Source organism: Melitaea cinxia, chromosome 26 (genome assembly GCF_905220565.1).
Source record: "Melitaea cinxia chromosome 26, ilMelCinx1.1, whole genome shotgun sequence".
Lineage (NCBI taxonomy): Eukaryota > Metazoa > Arthropoda > Insecta > Lepidoptera > Nymphalidae > Melitaea > Melitaea cinxia.
Window position 1 is genome coordinate 4,199,436 of NC_059419.1, and position 22,156 is coordinate 4,221,591.

General features: G+C 50.5%; 1 protein-coding gene across 1 annotated transcript in view; it reads left to right on the top strand.

The window, feature by feature from the left end:
- Positions 1–22,156, top strand: part of LOC123666424 — a gene marked incomplete at its 3' end in the record, with an annotated part of 56,124 nt that overhangs the window by 30,257 nt on the left and 3,711 nt on the right. Inside the window, exons 2-18 of the mRNA XM_045600516.1 lie at positions 679–1,434; positions 1,515–1,694; positions 2,298–2,449; positions 3,104–3,211; positions 3,714–3,868; positions 4,143–4,246; positions 6,066–6,216; positions 10,170–10,279; positions 11,987–12,173; positions 13,078–13,250; positions 13,756–13,919; positions 14,425–14,565; positions 14,933–15,090; positions 15,255–15,839; positions 16,113–16,224; positions 16,475–16,607; positions 17,109–17,266. Of these exons, the coding sequence (XP_045456472.1) occupies positions 679–1,434; positions 1,515–1,694; positions 2,298–2,449; positions 3,104–3,211; positions 3,714–3,868; positions 4,143–4,246; positions 6,066–6,216; positions 10,170–10,279; positions 11,987–12,173; positions 13,078–13,250; positions 13,756–13,919; positions 14,425–14,565; positions 14,933–15,090; positions 15,255–15,839; positions 16,113–16,224; positions 16,475–16,607; positions 17,109–17,266 (3,527 nt within the window). The remainder of the gene's footprint in view (positions 1–678; positions 1,435–1,514; positions 1,695–2,297; positions 2,450–3,103; positions 3,212–3,713; positions 3,869–4,142; positions 4,247–6,065; positions 6,217–10,169; positions 10,280–11,986; positions 12,174–13,077; positions 13,251–13,755; positions 13,920–14,424; positions 14,566–14,932; positions 15,091–15,254; positions 15,840–16,112; positions 16,225–16,474; positions 16,608–17,108; positions 17,267–22,156) is intronic.

Genomic DNA, 22,156 nt, shown 5'->3' on the forward strand with positions numbered 1-22,156 from the left:
TATGGCCAATACAAATGGTTGTAGTGAGCGAGGAACGAACGCGCGACCGCCACCGCAACGGTCAGTGATTTAACCGCTGCGCCAACACGTCGTCGAAATGATTGAAGCGATATCTTTTTAGGTTTTCATTTTTGAGAATATTTAAAGCAAAGCGAGAATAGATCGTTCGCTGGTTAGAGGCCGTTTACATGGTTTGCGTTTTACATTTATTTCCTTATAGTTTGTTGTTTTATATGAGACAATCCATATAAATATTATCCGCGTCGCATTAGTTTTATTACGTCATTACGCATTCCATGTGTAGAGCCACTACTCAGATGCTGACACAAGGCAAAACGAAGAGCACTACATAGGATACAAGCCGTCTAGTCGACATTGTCTATATAGGCGATATGAGCCTAGGTCAAGTCTAGCCAGTTTTGTGAACACATCTGTGCTAAATACCACACATGAGTAGTCTGCTAACTATACTTAAGAGTTACATAATAGATGATATACAAGAATGGGTATATACAGTGACTTTTTTTTAATAATAAAGTGAATACGTACGAAATGTCTATTGTTTCATAACAAAACAAAGTAAACGTATGCACTGCGTTTTAAGAAATTAAGTAATCATATTTGTATAAAATTTTAAGAAATTAAATATTTAGTTTTTTTTTTTTGTTTTTGTTACAGTTCCGTCCGCCCCACAAAACCTCACTGCAGACAACGTGACATCCGATGAGATACATTTATTATGGGCCCCGCCAGCCAATTTCACAACAATCAAACTACAAAAAATAAGAAGCATAGATGGCGAAAAAGAAATAATAAAGCTCGAACCCGACATCACAGTTATTCCTAATAAAGAAACCCAAGCAGACGAGCCTATCAATGACGTCATAAGAGATGATAGTTTAATAATAGATACAACAGTAAAACAAGATGGATTAAAAGACATAGATTATTCCTATAACTCGTATAAAAATGATAAACAAAAGTATAGCGACGAATTCTCAGATTCATATATATTGACCGATGATTCCTATAGAACCAAAAGAGATATACGATCTCGTAGACATAGGAAAAGAAGACAGGATAACGTGACCGAGAGTAAGATTAGTTTAGAGAGAGACATAGATGGAATGGAGACGCACCACGCCTTCGAACACCCAATAAGAGTGGACAAAAAGTCTCTACCAGTTGTACCAAAGAAAGTAGCTCAGATCGCTTATGTGTTGTATTATGAAGAGGGTTATCCATTAAAGAAAGAAACGAGTAACTCATGGAAGGCTTCAGAAGTTCCAACGTCTGAGGAAATAAAGAAAAGAAATGTGTTCCAAAGCGATTGGGGAATGCAAGATAATACGAACCCGACAAAGAATTTAACTTTATTAAACACATCTGGCATCCAACAAATAAAAGTCGTTGGTTTTAGATTGAGGAGCTTGAGTGCGTATTATTTTTTTTTTATGTAAAAATTACTATGGCTAAAAAAGCTTTTTTAAACTTTGTTTAATATTATTTTTCAGAACCATTTACTCCGTATAAGATATGGGTGCGTTCATTCTACAACTTTCCTTTAGACGGAGTGATGTCATCTGATCTATTAGAGCGCCTTGGACCCCAATCCGAGTCTCTATATGTATTGACTGATGTCAGACCGCCTTCTGCCCCTATCATACTCAATTTGACTTGTGATCAACCAAATGGTAATAATATATATGTTTTAAATTATATTTAAACTAGTACTTGCAAAATGTTTGCAGTTAAAGTTCTTCTCTAGATGAAGTTTTTCAAAATTATTTTTCTTCTAGTGTGATGCTTGAATTCTAAAAGTGGGCCATGTCATATAATTTCATTTCTTTAAATTCAGCACTTACCTACTTTAGTAACAATTAGATAATGACGAGGCTGACAGAATATAAAGATGAAATAAAATAAAGTATATTTTTATAAAACCGAGAAAGAATATACAATGTATTGAAAGTTAGAGATAAATAGAGTTTAACTATGTATAATTGTCTGAATTATCGGTAAATATCTAAATATTAATAAATACTATCAGTAAATACTTGGGTTGTCTGGAAGAAATGGCTAAATAGCCATAACTCCGCCCATTGTAATTCACAGTCTGTAAATGTTTTTAAATGTGTTTATTGTTTAAAATGTAGTTGTGGTGTACAACAAAGTATTAATAAATAAATAAATAAATACCGAACTTCACAAAAAATTAATTTATGATTTATCAGTTTAGACCACAAACTTTCATAGACCAGAAACGTGCATTTTTCCAGAATGTATATTATTTTCAGGTATCCTATACCTCCAATGGCGTCAACCACTCGAATATAACAATTCTCTTGACCAGTATGTCGTGACGCTGAGGAAAATACCAGAGCAGCAGCCCCGGACTCGACTCACATTGCCCACTGCTAAAGATGACATTGAAACAACCATTAGTATTGTAAGTAATCTACAATCATAAGTATAAATATTAGATAGTCATTTTAATACCCAATTATGTTTACAGTTCTTAAAATTTTATGGAAGTTGTAATCTCGACCATCCCTTTCTTCTCAATTCTATGTGACATTGGCAAAATGTGTATACTATTTTGACACTATTAGTTTTATCTTATATATAAAATTCTCGTCTCACAATGTTAGTTATCATACTCCTACGAAACGGCTGGACCGATTTTTATGAAATTTTTTATGAAATTATATATAGTTATATATTTTGGAAATATATTGAAATATCTACATAATATGTTATATCCACTGAACGTTTCTTAGTCCTAATTAATTAAGAATACATTGTCAATTATTTAATATTATAATGTTCATGAAAGAATAAAAAAGATTATATAAATATGTACATTATTAAGGTGTATTATTTAATCGACTTCAAAAAGAAGGTGGCTCCAATTAGGTTGGTATTTTTTATGTACGTAAGTAAATTGATTACGACTAAATTTCTGATCCGATTTACTTGATTTTTTTTCGTCCAATGTAAATCAGTTGTCATTTGGTCCCATAAATAAAATTTTATTTAGTTTGCTTCAGTAGTTTTTATTTTATGAGCATTTTGATGTTTTATATTTATCATATTGTTGCAGAAAGTACAGTTATGGAACGTAACGAGTTATGAGGTTAAGATATATGCTGTCACATTGTCTGTGGTGCGGCCTCACACACTTATAAATGGTTCTGAATCTGCGCCAAAGGTATATTAATTATTATTATGATGAATAATTATATGATTAGTAAAATATAGTTAGTTGATAAGTTGTAAATTAATTAAATTCAAATTACATGCGTGTTACATGTGTGTTACATACCTCAGTTTGTCCATAAATATCTCTCCTCCACAGTGTATCCATATGCCATCATTAATGCCTCCTGGGCTAAAATACTTGCGTTCAGAAATTGGATCTTATTCTTGGTCATTTATATATATATATAATTGGTATATATATATCTGATAGCTGCTACTCCGGGCAGGACAATGTCTTCCGGTTCCGCTACTTATTGATAATATTAAAACATACCTCCTGAAGTGCTAATATCACAAAAAACTGCTCGCGGATAAGCAATAAAATGCTAGATGTTTAAAAAAAAGGCACAGGCAACTACGAGTCTGTAAATATTGTAAAAATAATATAGATAAAAAAAACTTATATAAATAGTAAGAGCACAGACTGAATAGCTCGAAAATATCTATTCCAGGAAGTATCGAGTGAATTGTGTGCCGCTCATTCTGAAGCGATGTCACCAGCCGATGGGCCGCAGGTGAAACGGAGCGGTAACTCGCTGGTCGCTCTACTGGCGGCCGCCTTGCTGACCGTGCTAGCCGCCGTCAGCGCCGCGCTGGTCTACTGGAGGTCAGTGGTGGTTGCGTTGTTGCGGTTTGTGCTTTGGATATCTTTTGAATGGTTTGTTACCACATAATCTATTAAGGCCGTCCATTGATTCTGTGATGTTTTTTTTGCAACTTCTTAACCCCATACCCCTCCTTGGTGATATGTGGGGAGATTTTAAACTATCTCTCCTATACCCAAGAATCACGTTTTTTTTTTTTAAATTTATATTGTAATTGTACGCCTCCAAGGAGGCTGTGCTGTACTCTCATGTTGCACTCTATATGTTTTTTTTCAGATGCAGATCTCGAGTCAGCAAATGTATAAGTGCAGCATACAACTACCTGGAGGAGGGAGGTGAGAGAGCCGCTAGAGCGCCTCTTAACACCTACAAAAAACCCGGTTAGTTATTGCACATTAACTTCAGTAAGGATTCCTACATAGTAGTAAGATAGTAAACTTTTCATTGATTCAAATAGACTTGTCCAAAATCTTATTGATATTTATTTATGTCTATCTTATAGTATATATAAGTAATGAAATTAAATATGTTCTCGTTTATTAATTTTGTGAAAATATAATTTACTTTTATGTCTAATGTACTGTTCTTAAAATTTTAATATCATGTTGTAAAATGCTAGCCTAAATTTTTTGAATAAAATTTAATTGTTATTTTAATATCGTGATTATGAAGTTTTAATATTGTATATATGCATTATGAGCTTTATCATCATAAGTCGACCGATGGTGGAATAACCATCTAACTGCTGAGTTTGACATACACAGGCCGAAGATGGGCAGTAGCGTCTTCGGTGCGACAAAGCCAGCCCTGCGGCCACCAACCCGCCTGCCCAGCGTGGTGACTATGGGCAAAACACATGAGTTCACTCCTTTTTTGGGGCGAACTTGTGGAGGCCTATGTCCAGCAGTGGACTATATTAGGCTGAAGTGACTTTTCTGCTTTATCATGCTTAAACTATATTCTAACAATTAGAAATTGCGTATGAAACAATGCACAGAATGATTAGGAGCCATTTCACAAAAATCGGTAACAATTAAACAAATAGACGCCGCGTTGGCGCAACGGTTACAGCCATGGATTGTACCTGTTGCGCTGGCAGTTGCGGGTTCGATCCCCGCACACGACAAACATTTGTATTGGCCATACAGGTGTTTGCCGTGGTCTGGGTGTTTGTGCAGTCTTCATGGGTCTCCCCACCGTGCCTCGGAGAGCACGTTAAGCCGTCGGTCCCGGTTGTTATCATGTACACCTGATAGCGATCGTTACTCATAGTAGGGAATATATCCGCCAACCCGCATTGGAGCAGCGTGGTGGATTAAGCTCTGATCCTTCTCCTACACGGGGAAAGAGGCCTATGCCCAGTAGTGGGATATTACAGGCTGAAGCGCGAAGCGGTAACAATTGCCAACCGCGAAATTGTAATATTTTGACGTCGTATTAATCTCAGGATTGGATGCAATAATGTGATTTATATTTTTTAAATATAATAGAGCAACCATTGTTATAGTAAGATAATGGATCAGAATTTTGATTTATATTGTGTGTACAAAATTATTAACAGTTTCATCAGCCGCCTCCCTGGCTAAACGGTCGAAATGTATACTTTGAAGTCCTATTTCTCAATAACCTCTACCTTAAAACTGTATAAAAAATATGGTAATATGTGGAACATGTTTTTTTGATACGTAATGCAGATTTTTTTCCATTTGTATCTCCGTTAATTAGTAATAAAATTTTAAATTTCCTATATCTGGTTGTTGTTGATTTTAATTAAAATGAAATAAAAATATTTTTAAAAGTAACGTTAACGTTATTGCGAAATATGTGACGTCACACTACCTAGGGTCTCATAACTATGACCAGCTGTGACAAGGACGGGGGAGGGGACAAAAACACGAAATTCGTGTGACGAAATATATGGATGGCTCCTTATGACAAGATATCACTTTATTGTATTCTAATATTGACGCGAATTTCACTCATTACAATCACACAACTTTTTCGGATTTTATCGCGCTTTATTAGGTTTCTTTACATGCCCGACGTTTCGGATACTTCACAGCGACCACGGTCACGGAAGGACTCGGAGGATTCAGAGGAGAAAAACCTAATAATCCGGGATAAGATTCGAAAAAGTAGTTTGAATATAAAAGAAATGCCCCTCGGCTTCAAGCTCACTAACCAGTCGTTCGCCCGCAGCGGTGAGCAGCACGCCGCCCGCGGCGCCGGCGGGCGGCGGCGGCGCGGCGCGGCCCCCGCGCATGGCGGGCGCGGCGCACCCGCTCGTGCGCGCGCGCGACTTCCCCGCGCACGTGGCCGCGCTGCACGCCGACGGCGACATCGGCTTCAGGTGCGCCTGCTGTAGAACTAGGTCGGCTAACGAGCGTACGGCGGCGGCGCGGCGCGGCCCCCGCGCATGGCGGGCGCGGCGCACCCGCTCGTGCGCGCGCGCGACTTCCCCGCGCACGTGGCCGCGCTGCACGCCGACGGCGACATCGGCTTCAGGTGCGCCTGCTGTAGAACTAGGTCGGCTAACGAGCGTACGGCGGCGGCGCGGCGCGGCCCCCGCGCATGGCGGGCGCGGCGCACCCGCTCGTGCGCGCGCGCGACTTCCCCGCGCACGTGGCCGCGCTGCACGCCGACGGCGACATCGGCTTCAGGTGCGCCTGCTGTAGAACTAGGTCGGCTAACGAGCGTACGGCGGCGGCGCGGCGCGGCCCCCGCGCATGGCGGGCGCGGCGCACCCGCTCGTGCGCGCGCGCGACTTCCCCGCGCACGTGGCCGCGCTGCACGCCGACGGCGACATCGGCTTCAGGTGCGCCTGCTGTAGAACTAGGTCGGCTAACGAGCGTACGGCGGCGGCGCGGCGCGGCCCCCGCGCATGGCGGGCGCGGCGCACCCGCTCGTGCGCGCGCGCGACTTCCCCGCGCACGTGGCCGCGCTGCACGCCGACGGCGACATCGGCTTCAGGTGCGCCTGCTGTAGAACTAGGTCGGCTAACGAGCGTACGGCGGCGGCGCGGCGCGGCCCCCGCGCATGGCGGGCGCGGCGCACCCGCTCGTGCGCGCGCGCGACTTCCCCGCGCACGTGGCCGCGCTGCACGCCGACGGCGACATCGGCTTCAGGTGCGCCTGCTGTAGAACTAGGTCGGCTAACGAGCGTACGGCGGCGGCGCGGCGCGGCCCCCGCGCATGGCGGGCGCGGCGCACCCGCTCGTGCGCGCGCGCGACTTCCCCGCGCACGTGGCCGCGCTGCACGCCGACGGCGACATCGGCTTCAGGTGCGCCTGCTGTAGAACTAGGTCGGCTAACGAGCGTACGGCGGCGGCGCGGCGCGGCCCCCGCGCATGGCGGGCGCGGCGCACCCGCTCGTGCGCGCGCGCGACTTCCCCGCGCACGTGGCCGCGCTGCACGCCGACGGCGACATCGGCTTCAGGTGCGCCTGCTGTAGAACTAGGTCGGCTAACGAGCGTACGGCGGCGGCGCGGCGCGGCCCCCGCGCATGGCGGGCGCGGCGCACCCGCTCGTGCGCGCGCGCGACTTCCCCGCGCACGTGGCCGCGCTGCACGCCGACGGCGACATCGGCTTCAGGTGCGCCTGCTGTAGAACTAGGTCGGCTAACGAGCGTACGGCGGCGGCGCGGCGCGGCCCCCGCGCATGGCGGGCGCGGCGCACCCGCTCGTGCGCGCGCGCGACTTCCCCGCGCACGTGGCCGCGCTGCACGCCGACGGCGACATCGGCTTCAGGTGCGCCTGCTGTAGAACTAGGTCGGCTAACGAGCGTACGGCGGCGGCGCGGCGCGGCCCCCGCGCATGGCGGGCGCGGCGCACCCGCTCGTGCGCGCGCGCGACTTCCCCGCGCACGTGGCCGCGCTGCACGCCGACGGCGACATCGGCTTCAGGTGCGCCTGCTGTAGAACTAGGTCGGCTAACGAGCGTACGGCGGCGGCGCGGCGCGGCCCCCGCGCATGGCGGGCGCGGCGCACCCGCTCGTGCGCGCGCGCGACTTCCCCGCGCACGTGGCCGCGCTGCACGCCGACGGCGACATCGGCTTCAGGTGCGCCTGCTGTAGAACTAGGTCGGCTAACGAGCGTACGGCGGCGGCGCGGCGCGGCCCCCGCGCATGGCGGGCGCGGCGCACCCGCTCGTGCGCGCGCGCGACTTCCCCGCGCACGTGGCCGCGCTGCACGCCGACGGCGACATCGGCTTCAGGTGCGCCTGCTGTAGAACTAGGTCGGCTAACGAGCGTACGGCGGCGGCGCGGCGCGGCCCCCGCGCATGGCGGGCGCGGCGCACCCGCTCGTGCGCGCGCGCGACTTCCCCGCGCACGTGGCCGCGCTGCACGCCGACGGCGACATCGGCTTCAGGTGCGCCTGCTGTAGAACTAGGTCGGCTAACGAGCGTACGGCGGCGGCGCGGCGCGGCCCCCGCGCATGGCGGGCGCGGCGCACCCGCTCGTGCGCGCGCGCGACTTCCCCGCGCACGTGGCCGCGCTGCACGCCGACGGCGACATCGGCTTCAGGTGCGCCTGCTGTAGAACTAGGTCGGCTAACGAGCGTACGGCGGCGGCGCGGCGCGGCCCCCGCGCATGGCGGGCGCGGCGCACCCGCTCGTGCGCGCGCGCGACTTCCCCGCGCACGTGGCCGCGCTGCACGCCGACGGCGACATCGGCTTCAGGTGCGCCTGCTGTAGAACTAGGTCGGCTAACGAGCGTACGGCGGCGGCGCGGCGCGGCCCCCGCGCATGGCGGGCGCGGCGCACCCGCTCGTGCGCGCGCGCGACTTCCCCGCGCACGTGGCCGCGCTGCACGCCGACGGCGACATCGGCTTCAGGTGCGCCTGCTGTAGAACTAGGTCGGCTAACGAGCGTACGGCGGCGGCGCGGCGCGGCCCCCGCGCATGGCGGGCGCGGCGCACCCGCTCGTGCGCGCGCGCGACTTCCCCGCGCACGTGGCCGCGCTGCACGCCGACGGCGACATCGGCTTCAGGTGCGCCTGCTGTAGAACTAGGTCGGCTAACGAGCGTACGGCGGCGGCGCGGCGCGGCCCCCGCGCATGGCGGGCGCGGCGCACCCGCTCGTGCGCGCGCGCGACTTCCCCGCGCACGTGGCCGCGCTGCACGCCGACGGCGACATCGGCTTCAGGTGCGCCTGCTGTAGAACTAGGTCGGCTAACGAGCGTACGGCGGCGGCGCGGCGCGGCCCCCGCGCATGGCGGGCGCGGCGCACCCGCTCGTGCGCGCGCGCGACTTCCCCGCGCACGTGGCCGCGCTGCACGCCGACGGCGACATCGGCTTCAGGTGCGCCTGCTGTAGAACTAGGTCGGCTAACGAGCGTACGGCTCACCTGATGGTAACCGATTACCGTATCTTATAGACGTCTACAACACCAAAAGCATGACAAGCGCGTTGCCGACCCCTACCCGCAATCCCTCTCAAGATTCACCTTACTCACCAACATATTATTTAGCTGTGCTCTTCTGTAAGGTCGAGATACTACCCCAGTTGGGCTGCTCCAGATTTTGAGCAAGATATGTACGTGACATTTCTTGTGCTCTACCTTAAGGTAACCCCTACTTTTGGAAGTGCTGATGTTTACTCGTGGTGCACTTATTTTACGATATCAATTTAATAAATACCTCACACACAAAGACCCTCTAACTCAGACTAGCATTGAGTTCTTTTCAGTGGGTCCAGAAAAATACAATACACAAGCACTACGCGCCTAGACCACGGTAAACATTTGTATGGCCAATACAAATGTATGCCATGTGCGGGGATTTTACTCGCGACCGCCAGTGCAACAGCATAAGCCAATGCTGCGACCATTGCGCCTCAATTAAAGCAATTAGTGTAAACTGTAATTAAAAAAACCTACTAAACAGGAGTTGGTTTGTTTGATTTAATAGAATATATTAAATAGTAAATAGAACTTTAGTGGTAAAAGTGTAACAAAACCTTAATTTTTTTTTTAAATAAAATTCTTTGTATTATTTTTTTGGTTGGATAAACTCGATTAATCAACACGCATGATGCGTGTCTACGGCTGAACGGCCCTGACGTAAATCGAGCTGGCTTTTGTCTAGATTGGGGCCGACGTGCGATAAGTATTCGCTTATGCTAGAGGTATTAATAAGCTCAATTTTTGAAAACCCCAACCAGTAGATAGAATATGGGTAGAAAGTCAGTAGCTCAGCCATCTTTCTTCTAAAACAATATACATTCCCTCTTCCAGCAAAAATTGTATCAATATAAAATAAATAATGTCAAGTTCTATTTTTAATTAATATTGTTAATATTTGATTCCAGCAAAGAATACGAAATCGTAGTTGCGAAATCAGCTGCGCTGGGACATACGAGTCACCACAGCTATAGACCAGAGAACAGACTGAAAAATCGTTATCTAAATATCACCGCATGTATGTATTAATAGATATCAAATTCTCAAATTAATCAGTATTTATTGTGTGAGGTCAAATCGATTGATTATGCCGTATTTTTAGATAGATATGAGAGAAATTTTCGGTTTGTTGATTTCACTTTGTATTACTATTGTATTTATAGTTTTGGTAAACAATACAGAATGTTAATTTTGTTCCTAACTAAAACTAAGGAACACTTTCAGATTTTGGTATCTTCAACTTTGCATGTACCATTATAATTAAAATTTGCTAAAACTTTTTTTAATAAAAAAAATGTAATTGACTACTTCTCATCATGCACTCGAAAACAATATTATTTATATTCCGTTTTTTTGGAAGAGTCTTATTTGGTAAACAAACCCCTGTCAATCGAAATTCTCGTTTTTTCCGCATTTATCACTCACTTTCACAACACATTAGCTTACGGACACTTGTAAAACTCCATTTACTATTTATTTCACTAAAAACAAATATCAATTTATCATTTTAAACACATAAAAATTATTTAAATACAGATTTCGAGCGTACAGATAATTAATATTTTCGAAAATGAGATTTGCTAATATCTTTTTTTATGACGCAAATAGGGATGTGGTCATAATATTTTTAGAGGTGAATGAGTATAAGAGAATGAACGACATGAGCGATAAAATGGGCCGTGTTTTTTACTTATATTTTAAATTTTCACGAATGATAATTTGTTAGTAAGTTATAAAACAATGTTACCGTAAAGCAATTTGTTATTATGTTTTAGATATTGTTTTTTTTTTTTTAATTATATATGTTGAGCGTAAAATATGGTGACAAAATATTATAAATGTCAATATTTTATAGTGGTATTTATTGTAAAGGTTTTATTTTATATTATGAATACTTCTGAATATCAATTTCACTCTGAACATTTTTAACGCTATCCCATATAATATAAAAGTATATCACATAGCATTGCCATAAAAGTTTATTGTAGTTCACAGGAAAATTTTGTGGGACTTTAGTATGAGACTTAGGATTAACCAATGAGAGCTACGTGAGCAACAGTGTTATCAATCCTTTTGTTTACATGTTATAGAGAGTGTGCCGCCGGCGCAAGGCTTTATATTTATAGTGAATACAATAATACTAATAGGGTCGACTTTTTTTCTAGACACAGGCGGCCCTATTTTGTTGTAAATTTTATTTTGACGTCTTTTTTACCGGCCATTTTACATAAACGAAATATAAATTTGTTGCCTTTTATGCTCGATGCTCGATTAATATATATTTTTTTTTTCGTAATTCTGTACCTCTACTAATTTTTAGCAAAAATATTCAATATATTATTAGGTTTTGAAATAATTTTAGCATATGTTAGCGTTAAATATTTGAACATAAAATGAATTTTATATTCGTCTATGGCTTGTTAATATTGTTCAGTCATTTGCTTTTTGTGTCACTTTACTATACTTACAATATTACTCCATTGTCTGTGGTCGGAAGTACGCCATATTTGTTTACTATTTAGGACTATTCCAAAAAATTAGAATATAGACGTGATCTTCTGTAAGGTCGAGGAACTACCCCAGTAGGTCTGCTCCGTATTTTGAGCAGGAAATTTCCTGCTGTGTTCTACCTCAGCTAACCTCTCATCACGCGCGCACACGCACACGCACGCACAGCAAGCGCCTGTAGCCACACAGTACATAATGCCGCGCGTGCTCCCCGCAGACGACCACTCGCGCGTGTGCGTGTCGGCGGGCGGGCGCTGCGGCGCGGCGGGCTGCGTGGGCGCGGGGCGCGGCGCCGCCTGCGACTACGTGAACGCGAACTTCATCGACGGCATGCTGCCCGCGCTGGACCGGGGCGCGGCCGCGCGCATCGAGCGCCGGCTGGAGCGGCGCGCGCGCCCGGCCCGGTAGCTATGTGCTCGACTTTACGGTAACAGCGGGGCCGGCCCGGTAGCTATGTGCTCGAGTTTACGGTAGCAGCGAAGCCGGCCCGGTAGCTATGTGCTCCACTTTACGGTAACGCGAGGCCGGCCCGGTAGATGTGCTCGAGTTTACGGTAGCAGCGAAGCCGGCCCGGTAGCTATGTGCTCGACTTTACGGTAACGCGAGGCCGGCCCGGTAGCTATGTGCTCGACTTTACAGTAACGCGAGGCCGGCCCGGTAGCTATGTGCTCGAGTTTACGGTAACAGCGGGGCCGACCCGGTAGCTATGTGCTCGACTTTACGGTAACGCGAAGGCGGCCCGGTAGCTATGTGCTCGACTTTACGGTAACAGCGGGGCCGACCCGGTAGCTATGTGCTCGACTTTACGGTAACGCGAGGCCGGCCCGGTAGCTATGTGCTCGAGTTTACGGTAACAGCGAGGCTGACCCGGTAGCTATATGTTCGATGAGTTTACGATAGTAGGTTATAGGATAGATAATAGGTTATAAAAAAGGTGGCGTAATGTCCCCGAAAAGGTATGCCAGGTACTATATTGTACTATACTATACCGTACTGTACTGTGGCTTCGTATTGGTCTTACGAAACTTACAATATGTGAGAAATACTGACATTTCACTAATAAAACTTTATTTTGCTATAATCATTTTTTTCCAAGAAGAGGGACCGTATCAAGCGGTTATGGTTTCCTTTAAAGTGCTTTAACCTAAAAATTGCAAATATGGACGAGGACAACCAAATTTTAACAAGAAAAAGTAATATATTACAAATAGACAAAGCAAAAATGAGAATGTTCTGTGTTCAGTTACAAATTCATAACCTGGCTCCTAATTAAATATTAAACCATTATATATTTTCATCATTCAACAGGCAACCCTCAGTGAAAGTAACGAAACCGCCACCCAATCTAGCAGAAGGAATCGAATCTGCTTTCCTTAATATCGAGTTCTCTGGTATCGTGGAGTCGGAGGATCAAGCAGAGGACTCTGATAGTGAACGAAGTGACGACGAATCGGAACTCGACGACGTATATGTCAATATAAGTGAGTTTCTTGTAATAATAGTGTCCAATGTTTATAAATTATGAAAGTTACAATTACAAATGTATCTAGTAAAAGTTTTTTTTTTTTTAAGATTTGTAGACTAGTTTTTTAGGGAACGCTAAAACAAATGATTTCAATGAAAAATTTTTAGGATTTTTTTTTCTAGTACAAGATTTTTTAAGTTTTGTAGACTAGTATTTTTAACGAATAATATTATTTTTACTTGTAAAGGTTTTTCTTAAATTTTGTAGACTACTATTTTTAACAAACTTTAACTATTGTTTAACTATTGTAACTGTTGTTGTGTTACTTACGCTGAGTCTCTTTTGGACTCGTAAAATAAAATTACCGAACAATTTTTTACTAAAGTGTGTATGTGTACATATGAGTGTGTAAACATAGTCACAAAGTAAATGTGTGCGTTTTATTCACTACGGTTCGCTAGATTATTAAATTGTTGCCAAATGACATTTTAGTAAGTTTGTCATATAAAACATTTTATCAGATGGTGTGCCTCGGCAAATCAAATTGGAATGGGCGGTATGGCGTCGCAGATACATCGCTACGCAAGGTCCCACTCCGGCAACTTTGGATGCTTTCTGGCGGATGATCTGGCAACACCGTGTGCACACGCTAGTTATGATCACAAACCTCGTTGAGAGGGGGCGGGTGAGTGTCCTTAATCTATTTAGAATCTGATTAGAAGAATAGAAGCTGGTCTAACCTTAGTTTAAATAAGAAGTTAGGGCTCAGCAGATTTTTTTTTGCCAAAATCAGCAGCCGAATTGGGAAAGTCTCAAACTTGCAGAAAATTACAGATAAATCATCTTGCTATCATGTACTGTTGTTTCTATTTTGTGTAAGATCGCAACAGCTCTCTTACTCAAATAGACAGATTGATCCACAGCAGGGGGTAAAGTTGGTAACATGCTTGTGGTACTTCTGGTATTGTACGCATCCATTAGCTACAGTTCCTAAAAAAACGGACATATTAGTTTTTTGTGCATCCTATGACAGACGAGTAGTTACTTCAAAAAATATTGAACTAATATCAGGACAAAATGAAGCTATTTCTTAGAAATCAGGCCAAACTTTTTTCGAAAATCGTTCTTCTAAATTTATTCAGCATTTGATTGTGCAATGTTATTTATTGATAATTAAATTTTATTTTCAGCGAAAATGCGATATGTACTGGCCCGCGGGTGGGCGAGGCAGTTCAGCAGAGTTTGGCGGAATTCACGTCACACTTCTGTATGAGGACGTGCGAGCTGCATACACCGTGCGGCATCTACGAGTACGCAGTACTATACAATCGGTAAGGATCATAAACTTTTTTCTCGGATGGACAAGTTCTTGTGAACTTTTTATTTAACACTTGAAGCTTAGTGGAAGTAAGCTAGCTTTCTACAGTTTTCTTGTATTCTCGGGATATCGTAGACTGCAAAAACACTTTTCAATCATCCTTTTAGAAATTAATATTATATTTGTTTCAAGTAATTAATTGTACTAAAAAGCGAAGCTAAATCCGATTCGGAAGGTAGGGTCTGTATAGAAGAATCAAAAGGGTTTTACAATCCATTTTTTCTTTATTTTTCGAAATCTTCCGCTTGGCTTCTCTTCATTTATTAATGACACTAAATATTTTACTACTAATTATTTATTAATGTGTATAGGGAAGCGAGTCGGGTAGTGAGTCGAGTTCGTGTAGCGGCGACGGGCGCCACATAGTGCAGTACCACTACACCGTGTGGCCCGACCACGGCACACCGCGCCACCCGCTCGCCGTGTTGCCCTTCGTACGCGCCGCTGCAGACCCTGGGACCGTGCTCGTGCATTGCAGGTGTGTGTGCGTGCGTGCGTGCATACGTGCGTTCGTGCGTGCGTGTGTGCGGCGCGTGTTCGAGGAAAAACAGTGTTATGTGAAAAATCATTTAAAAAGTGTTTCGTTTTAGCCAAATGTTAGATTAATTATCATACTTAAAATAACATGTCGATTTTTTACAGTGCCGGCGTGGGTCGAACAGGAACGTACATAGTAATAGACGCACAATTAAACCAATTAAAGCTGACAGGCACGCTATCTCCACTCGGGTTTTTATGCAGAGCGCGCACACAGAGAAACTACCTCGTACAGACAGAGGAACAATACGTGTTCGTACACGACGCTTTACTTGAATATGTACGATCTGGCAACACTGAAGTCGAATTTGCGAAAGCTAGAGAATATCTCGTGAAACTTCTAGAACCTATTTCGGAAGAGGAACTAGCCGTTATGGACCAAAACCCTCCGAAACAAAAGAGCTTAAACGACATAAGGAATGGTCTGGATAATGACGCTACAAGTATAAGATCGAATGACTGCAGCGAAAATCAAATAGTTGAAAATGGAAGTCAGATCTCAATAAAAACGGATGAATTAAACAGTGAGAGTAAATCATCCAGTATGGATAATCAAGAGAAGGATGGTTTAGTTAATGGGGAGGAAATGGAAGGGGTGTACGATTTGGCGCCTCGCGCGACTGACACGTACAATAAGAAAATGCAAGCGTACAATAGTATGAATGAACAGGAAAAAGAGGAAATGCGGAGGTGAGGTTCACAACTAGAATGAAATTAATATTTATCTGTATTTCCTACTTTACGTCTGTCTATCTTTTTTCACATAACTTTAAAACATAAAATGGTTTTACTTCGTTCTTTTGACGTTATAAGCTCTCTGCATCTAAGCCATATTATATTAACCCAGTGAACAAGTAACTTGGTTTAATTATGGAGGTTTCACCACCCATCCTTAGCTGGTACATTTTTGTTTGTATCTATTGATTTAATTCATGTTAAAAAAAAATTTTTTTTTGTTAATAGGGTCAATAGGGCAGAAAATTATGCTTTGCTGGAACGGATGCGTTCATTATCGAATAGGCATCAAGTGTATCAAGGTCCACCTCCTGTTAATTTGTTAGAAAAACAATTTCAGGTAAGTACAATAATGATTTAATTATTTTTTTTTCAGAAGCAAGCACTATAGCGAGATTAGTAAGTCATAAAAGAAATTGTTAACTATGTGTGTTGCTGTAAGCTATTGTATCTATGGCGGATCGACTGATACATTTTGGTCTGTCGAGCCGGATGTATACCAAATCTTCGCAAGTGATAAAGTTTTCTAGCCTTATAAGGACATTGGTTGGAAAAATTGTTTGAGTGTGGTTATGTGATTTTTGTTGCAGTTAATAACTAGGTCGTGCGTGGAATCAAGTGTGTGCGCACGCGCAGCTCATAACGCAGATAAGAATCGTCCCGGCGGTATATTGCCGTCGGATTCGGCTAGGGTTATGCTTGTACCTAAACCAGGTGTTGAAGGTAAAGTATAATTTTAATTTGTTAAATATTAAAAAAAAAAAAAAAAATATGATAGTACATGGTACAAGTAGGTCGGTAAACAAAAATGTTTCTGTTTTCAAGCAGTATTGTGTTCCTATTGGTGAGTAAGGTGACTAGAGCTCCTAGGGGGATTGAGGATTGGGTCGGCAACGCGCTTGCGATGCTTCTGGTGTTGCAGGCGTCTATAAGCTACGGTAATCGCTTACCATCAGGTGAGCCTGTACGGCCCATACGGCTCACCGGATGGTAAGCGATTACCGTAGTTTATAGACCGTCTGCAACACTAGAAGCGTCACAAACGTATTGCCGACTCTCCCTAGGACCTCTCCTTCTCCTCTCCTTACTCATCACAGGAACACAACACTACTCGAGAGCAGTATTACTTAGCGTTGATCTTCTTTAGTATTTAGTTAGATGACTTTATGATATTTTAGTTATCTTTTTGTCCGTCGTAATGTAAAATTTTTTGTGTGTCTCCAGGCAGCGAATATGTGAATGCGAGCTGGGTTTGCGGTAGACGGCGTATACGTGAATATGCAGTGGCGCAGCACCCGGGGCGCGCGCCCGAGCTGTGGCGCCTGCTGTGGGACCACACGGCGCAGCTCGTGCTGCTGCTGGCGCGCGCGCCGCCCGACCCCGTGAGTGCTCACACACTGACACACTGACACACTGACACACACAATATGCAGTGGCGCAGCACCCGGGGCGCGCGCCCGAGCTGTGGCGCCTGCTGTGGGACCACACGGCGCAGCTCGTGCTGCTGCTGGCGCGCGCGCCGCCCGACCCCGTGAGTGCTCACACACTGACACACTGACACACTGACACACACAATATGCAGTGGCGCAGCACCCGGGGCGCGCGCCCGAGCTGTGGCGCCTGCTGTGGGACCACACGGCGCAGCTCGTGCTGCTGCTGGCGCGCGCGCCGCCCGACCCCGTGAGTGCTCACACACTGACACACTGACACACTGACACACACAATATGCAGTGGCGCAGCACCCGGGGCGCGCGCCCGAGCTGTGGCGCCTGCTGTGGGACCACACGGCGCAGCTCGTGCTGCTGCTGGCGCGCGCGCCGCCCGACCCCGTGAGTGCTCACACCCGCACACGCACACACACTGACACACACAATATGCAGTGGCGCAGCACCCGGGGCGCGCGCCCGAGCTGTGGCGCCTGCTGTGGGACCACACGGCGCAGCTCGTGCTGCTGCTGGCGCGCGCGCCGCCCGACCCCGTGAGTGCTCACACACTGACACACTGACACACTGACACACACAATATGCAGTGGCGCAGCACCCGGGGCGCGCGCCCGAGCTGTGGCGCCTGCTGTGGGACCACACGGCGCAGCTCGTGCTGCTGCTGGCGCGCGCGCCGCCCGACCCCGTGAGTGCTCACACACTGACACACTGACACACTGACACACACAATATGCAGTGGCGCAGCACCCGGGGCGCGCGCCCGAGCTGTGGCGCCTGCTGTGGGACCACACGGCGCAGCTCGTGCTGCTGCTGGCGCGCGCGCCGCCCGACCCCGTGAGTGCTCACACACTGACACACTGACACACTGACACACACAATATGCAGTGGCGCAGCACCCGGGGCGCGCGCCCGAGCTGTGGCGCCTGCTGTGGGACCACACGGCGCAGCTCGTGCTGCTGCTGGCGCGCGCGCCGCCCGACCCCGTGAGTGCTCACACACTGACACACTGACACACTGACACACACAATATGCAGTGGCGCAGCACCCGGGGCGCGCGCCCGAGCTGTGGCGCCTGCTGTGGGACCACACGGCGCAGCTCGTGCTGCTGCTGGCGCGCGCGCCGCCCGACCCCGTGAGTGCTCACACCCGCACACGCACACACACTGACACACACAATATGCAGTGGCGCAGCACCCGGGGCGCGCGCCCGAGCTGTGGCGCCTGCTGTGGGACCACACGGCGCAGCTCGTGCTGCTGCTGGCGCGCGCGCCGCCCGACCCCGTGAGTGCTCACACACTGACACACTGACACACTGACACACACAATATGCAGTGGCGCAGCACCCGGGGCGCGCGCCCGAGCTGTGGCGCCTGCTGTGGGACCACACGGCGCAGCTCGTGCTGCTGCTGGCGCGCGCGCCGCCCGACCCCGTGAGTGCTCACACACTGACACACTGACACACTGACACACACAATATGCAGTGGCGCAGCACCCGGGGCGCGCGCCCGAGCTGTGGCGCCTGCTGTGGGACCACACGGCGCAGCTCGTGCTGCTGCTGGCGCGCGCGCCGCCCGACCCCGTGAGTGCTCACACCCGCACACGCACACACACTGACACACACAATATGCAGTGGCGCAGCACCCGGGGCGCGCGCCCGAGCTGTGGCGCCTGCTGTGGGACCACACGGCGCAGCTCGTGCTGCTGCTGGCGCGCGCGCCGCCCGACCCCGTGAGTGCTCACACACTGACACACTGACACACTGACACACACAATATGCAGTGGCGCAGCACCCGGGGCGCGCGCCCGAGCTGTGGCGCCTGCTGTGGGACCACACGGCGCAGCTCGTGCTGCTGCTGGCGCGCGCGCCGCCCGACCCCGTGAGTGCTCACACACTGACACACTGACACACTGACACACACAATATGCAGTGGCGCAGCACCCGGGGCGCGTGCCCGAGCTGTGGCGCCTGCTGTGGGACCACACGGCGCAGCTCGTGCTGCTGCTGGCGCGCGCGCCGCCCGACCCCGTGAGTGCTCACACCCGCACACGCACACACACTGACACACACAATATGCAGTGGCGCAGCACCCGGGGCGCGCGCCCGAGCTGTGGCGCCTGCTGTGGGACCACACGGCGCAGCTCGTGCTGCTGCTGGCGCGCGCGCCGCCCGACCCCGTGAGTGCTCACACCCGCACACGCACACACACTGACACACACAATATGCAGTGGCGCAGCACCCGGGGCGCGCGCCCGAGCTGTGGCGCCTGCTGTGGGACCACACGGCGCAGCTCGTGCTGCTGCTGGCGCGCGCGCCGCCCGACCCCGTGAGTGCTCACACACTGACACACTGACACACTGACACACACAATATGCAGTGGCGCAGCACCCGGGGCGCGTGCCCGAGCTGTGGCGCCTGCTGTGGGACCACACGGCGCAGCTCGTGCTGCTGCTGGCGCGCGCGCCGCCCGACCCCGTGAGTGCTCACACCCGCACACGCACACACACTGACACACACAATATGCAGTGGCGCAGCACCCGGGGCGCGCGCCCGAGCTGTGGCGCCTGCTGTGGGACCACACGGCGCAGCTCGTGCTGCTGCTGGCGCGCGCGCCGCCCGACCCCGTGAGTGCTCACACCCGCACACGCACACACACTGACACACACAATATGCAGTGGCGCAGCACCCGGGGCGCGCGCCCGAGCTGTGGCGCCTGCTGTGGGACCACACGGCGCAGCTCGTGCTGCTGCTGGCGCGCGCGCCGCCCGACCCCGTGAGTGCTCACACACTGACACACTGACACACTGACACACACAATATGCAGTGGCGCAGCACCCGGGGCGCGCGCCCGAGCTGTGGCGCCTGCTGTGGGACCACACGGCGCAGCTCGTGCTGCTGCTGGCGCGCGCGCCGCCCGACCCCGTGAGTGCTCACACACTGACACACTGACACACTGACACACACAATATGCAGTGGCGCAGCACCCGGGGCGCGCGCCCGAGCTGTGGCGCCTGCTGTGGGACCACACGGCGCAGCTCGTGCTGCTGCTGGCGCGCGCGCCGCCCGACCCCGTGAGTGCTCACACACTGACACACTGACACACTGACACACACAATATGCAGTGGCGCAGCACCCGGGGCGCGCGCCCGAGCTGTGGCGCCTGCTGTGGGACCACACGGCGCAGCTCGTGCTGCTGCTGGCGCGCGCGCCGCCCGACCCCGTGAGTGCTCACACCCGCACACGCACACACACTGACACACACAATATGCAGTGGCGCAGCACCCGGGGCGCGCGCCCGAGCTGTGGCGCCTGCTGTGGGACCACACGGCGCAGCTCGTGCTGCTGCTGGCGCGCGCGCCGCCCGACCCCGTGAGTGCTCACACACTGACACACTGACACACTGACACACACAATATGCAGTGGCGCAGCACCCGGGGCGCGCGCCCGAGCTGTGGCGCCTGCTGTGGGACCACACGGCGCAGCTCGTGCTGCTGCTGGCGCGCGCGCCGCCCGACCCCGTGAGTGCTCACACACTGACACACTGACACACTGACACACACAATATGCAGTGGCGCAGCACCCGGGGCGCGCGCCCGAGCTGTGGCGCCTGCTGTGGGACCACACGGCGCAGCTCGTGCTGCTGCTGGCGCGCGCGCCGCCCGACCCCGTGAGTGCTCACACACTGACACACTGACACACTGACACACACAATATGCAGTGGCGCAGCACCCGGGGCGCGCGCCCGAGCTGTGGCGCCTGCTGTGGGACCACACGGCGCAGCTCGTGCTGCTGCTGGCGCGCGCGCCGCCCGACCCCGTGAGTGCTCACACCCGCACACGCACACACACTGACACACACAATATGCAGTGGCGCAGCACCCGGGGCGCGCGCCCGAGCTGTGGCGCCTGCTGTGGGACCACACGGCGCAGCTCGTGCTGCTGCTGGCGCGCGCGCCGCCCGACCCCGTGAGTGCTCACACACTGACACACTGACACACTGACACACACAATATGCAGTGGCGCAGCACCCGGGGCGCGCGCCCGAGCTGTGGCGCCTGCTGTGGGACCACACGGCGCAGCTCGTGCTGCTGCTGGCGCCCGCGCCGCCCGACCCCGTGAGTGCTCACACACTGACACACTGACACACTGACACACACAATATGCAGTGGCGCAGCACCCGGGGCGCGCGCCCGAGCTGTGGCGCCTGCTGTGGGACCACGCGGCGCAGCTCGTGCTGCTGCTGGCGCGCGCGCCGCCCGACCCCGTGAGTGCTCACACCCGCACACGCACACACACTGACACACACAATATGCAGTGGCGCAGCACCCGGGGCGCGCGCCCGAGCTGTGGCGCCTGCTGTGGGACCACACGGCGCAGCTCGTGCTGCTGCTGGCGCGCGCGCCGCCCGACCCCGTGAGTGCTCACACACGCACACGCACACACACTGACACACACAATATGCAGTGGCGCAGCACCCGGGGCGCGCGCCCGAGCTGTGGCGCCTGCTGTGGGACCACACGGCGCAGCTCGTGCTGCTGCTGGCGCGCGCGCCGCCCGACCCCGTGAGTGCTCACACACTGACACACTGACACACTGACACACACAATATGCAGTGGCGCAGCACCCGGGGCGCGCGCCCGAGCTGTGGCGCCTGCTGTGGGACCACACGGCGCAGCTCGTGCTGCTGCTGGCGCGCGCGCCGCCCGACCCCGTGAGTGCTCACACCCGCACACGCACACACACTGACACACACAATATGCAGTGGCGCAGCACCCGGGGCGCGCGCCCGAGCTGTGGCGCCTGCTGTGGGACCACACGGCGCAGCTCGTGCTG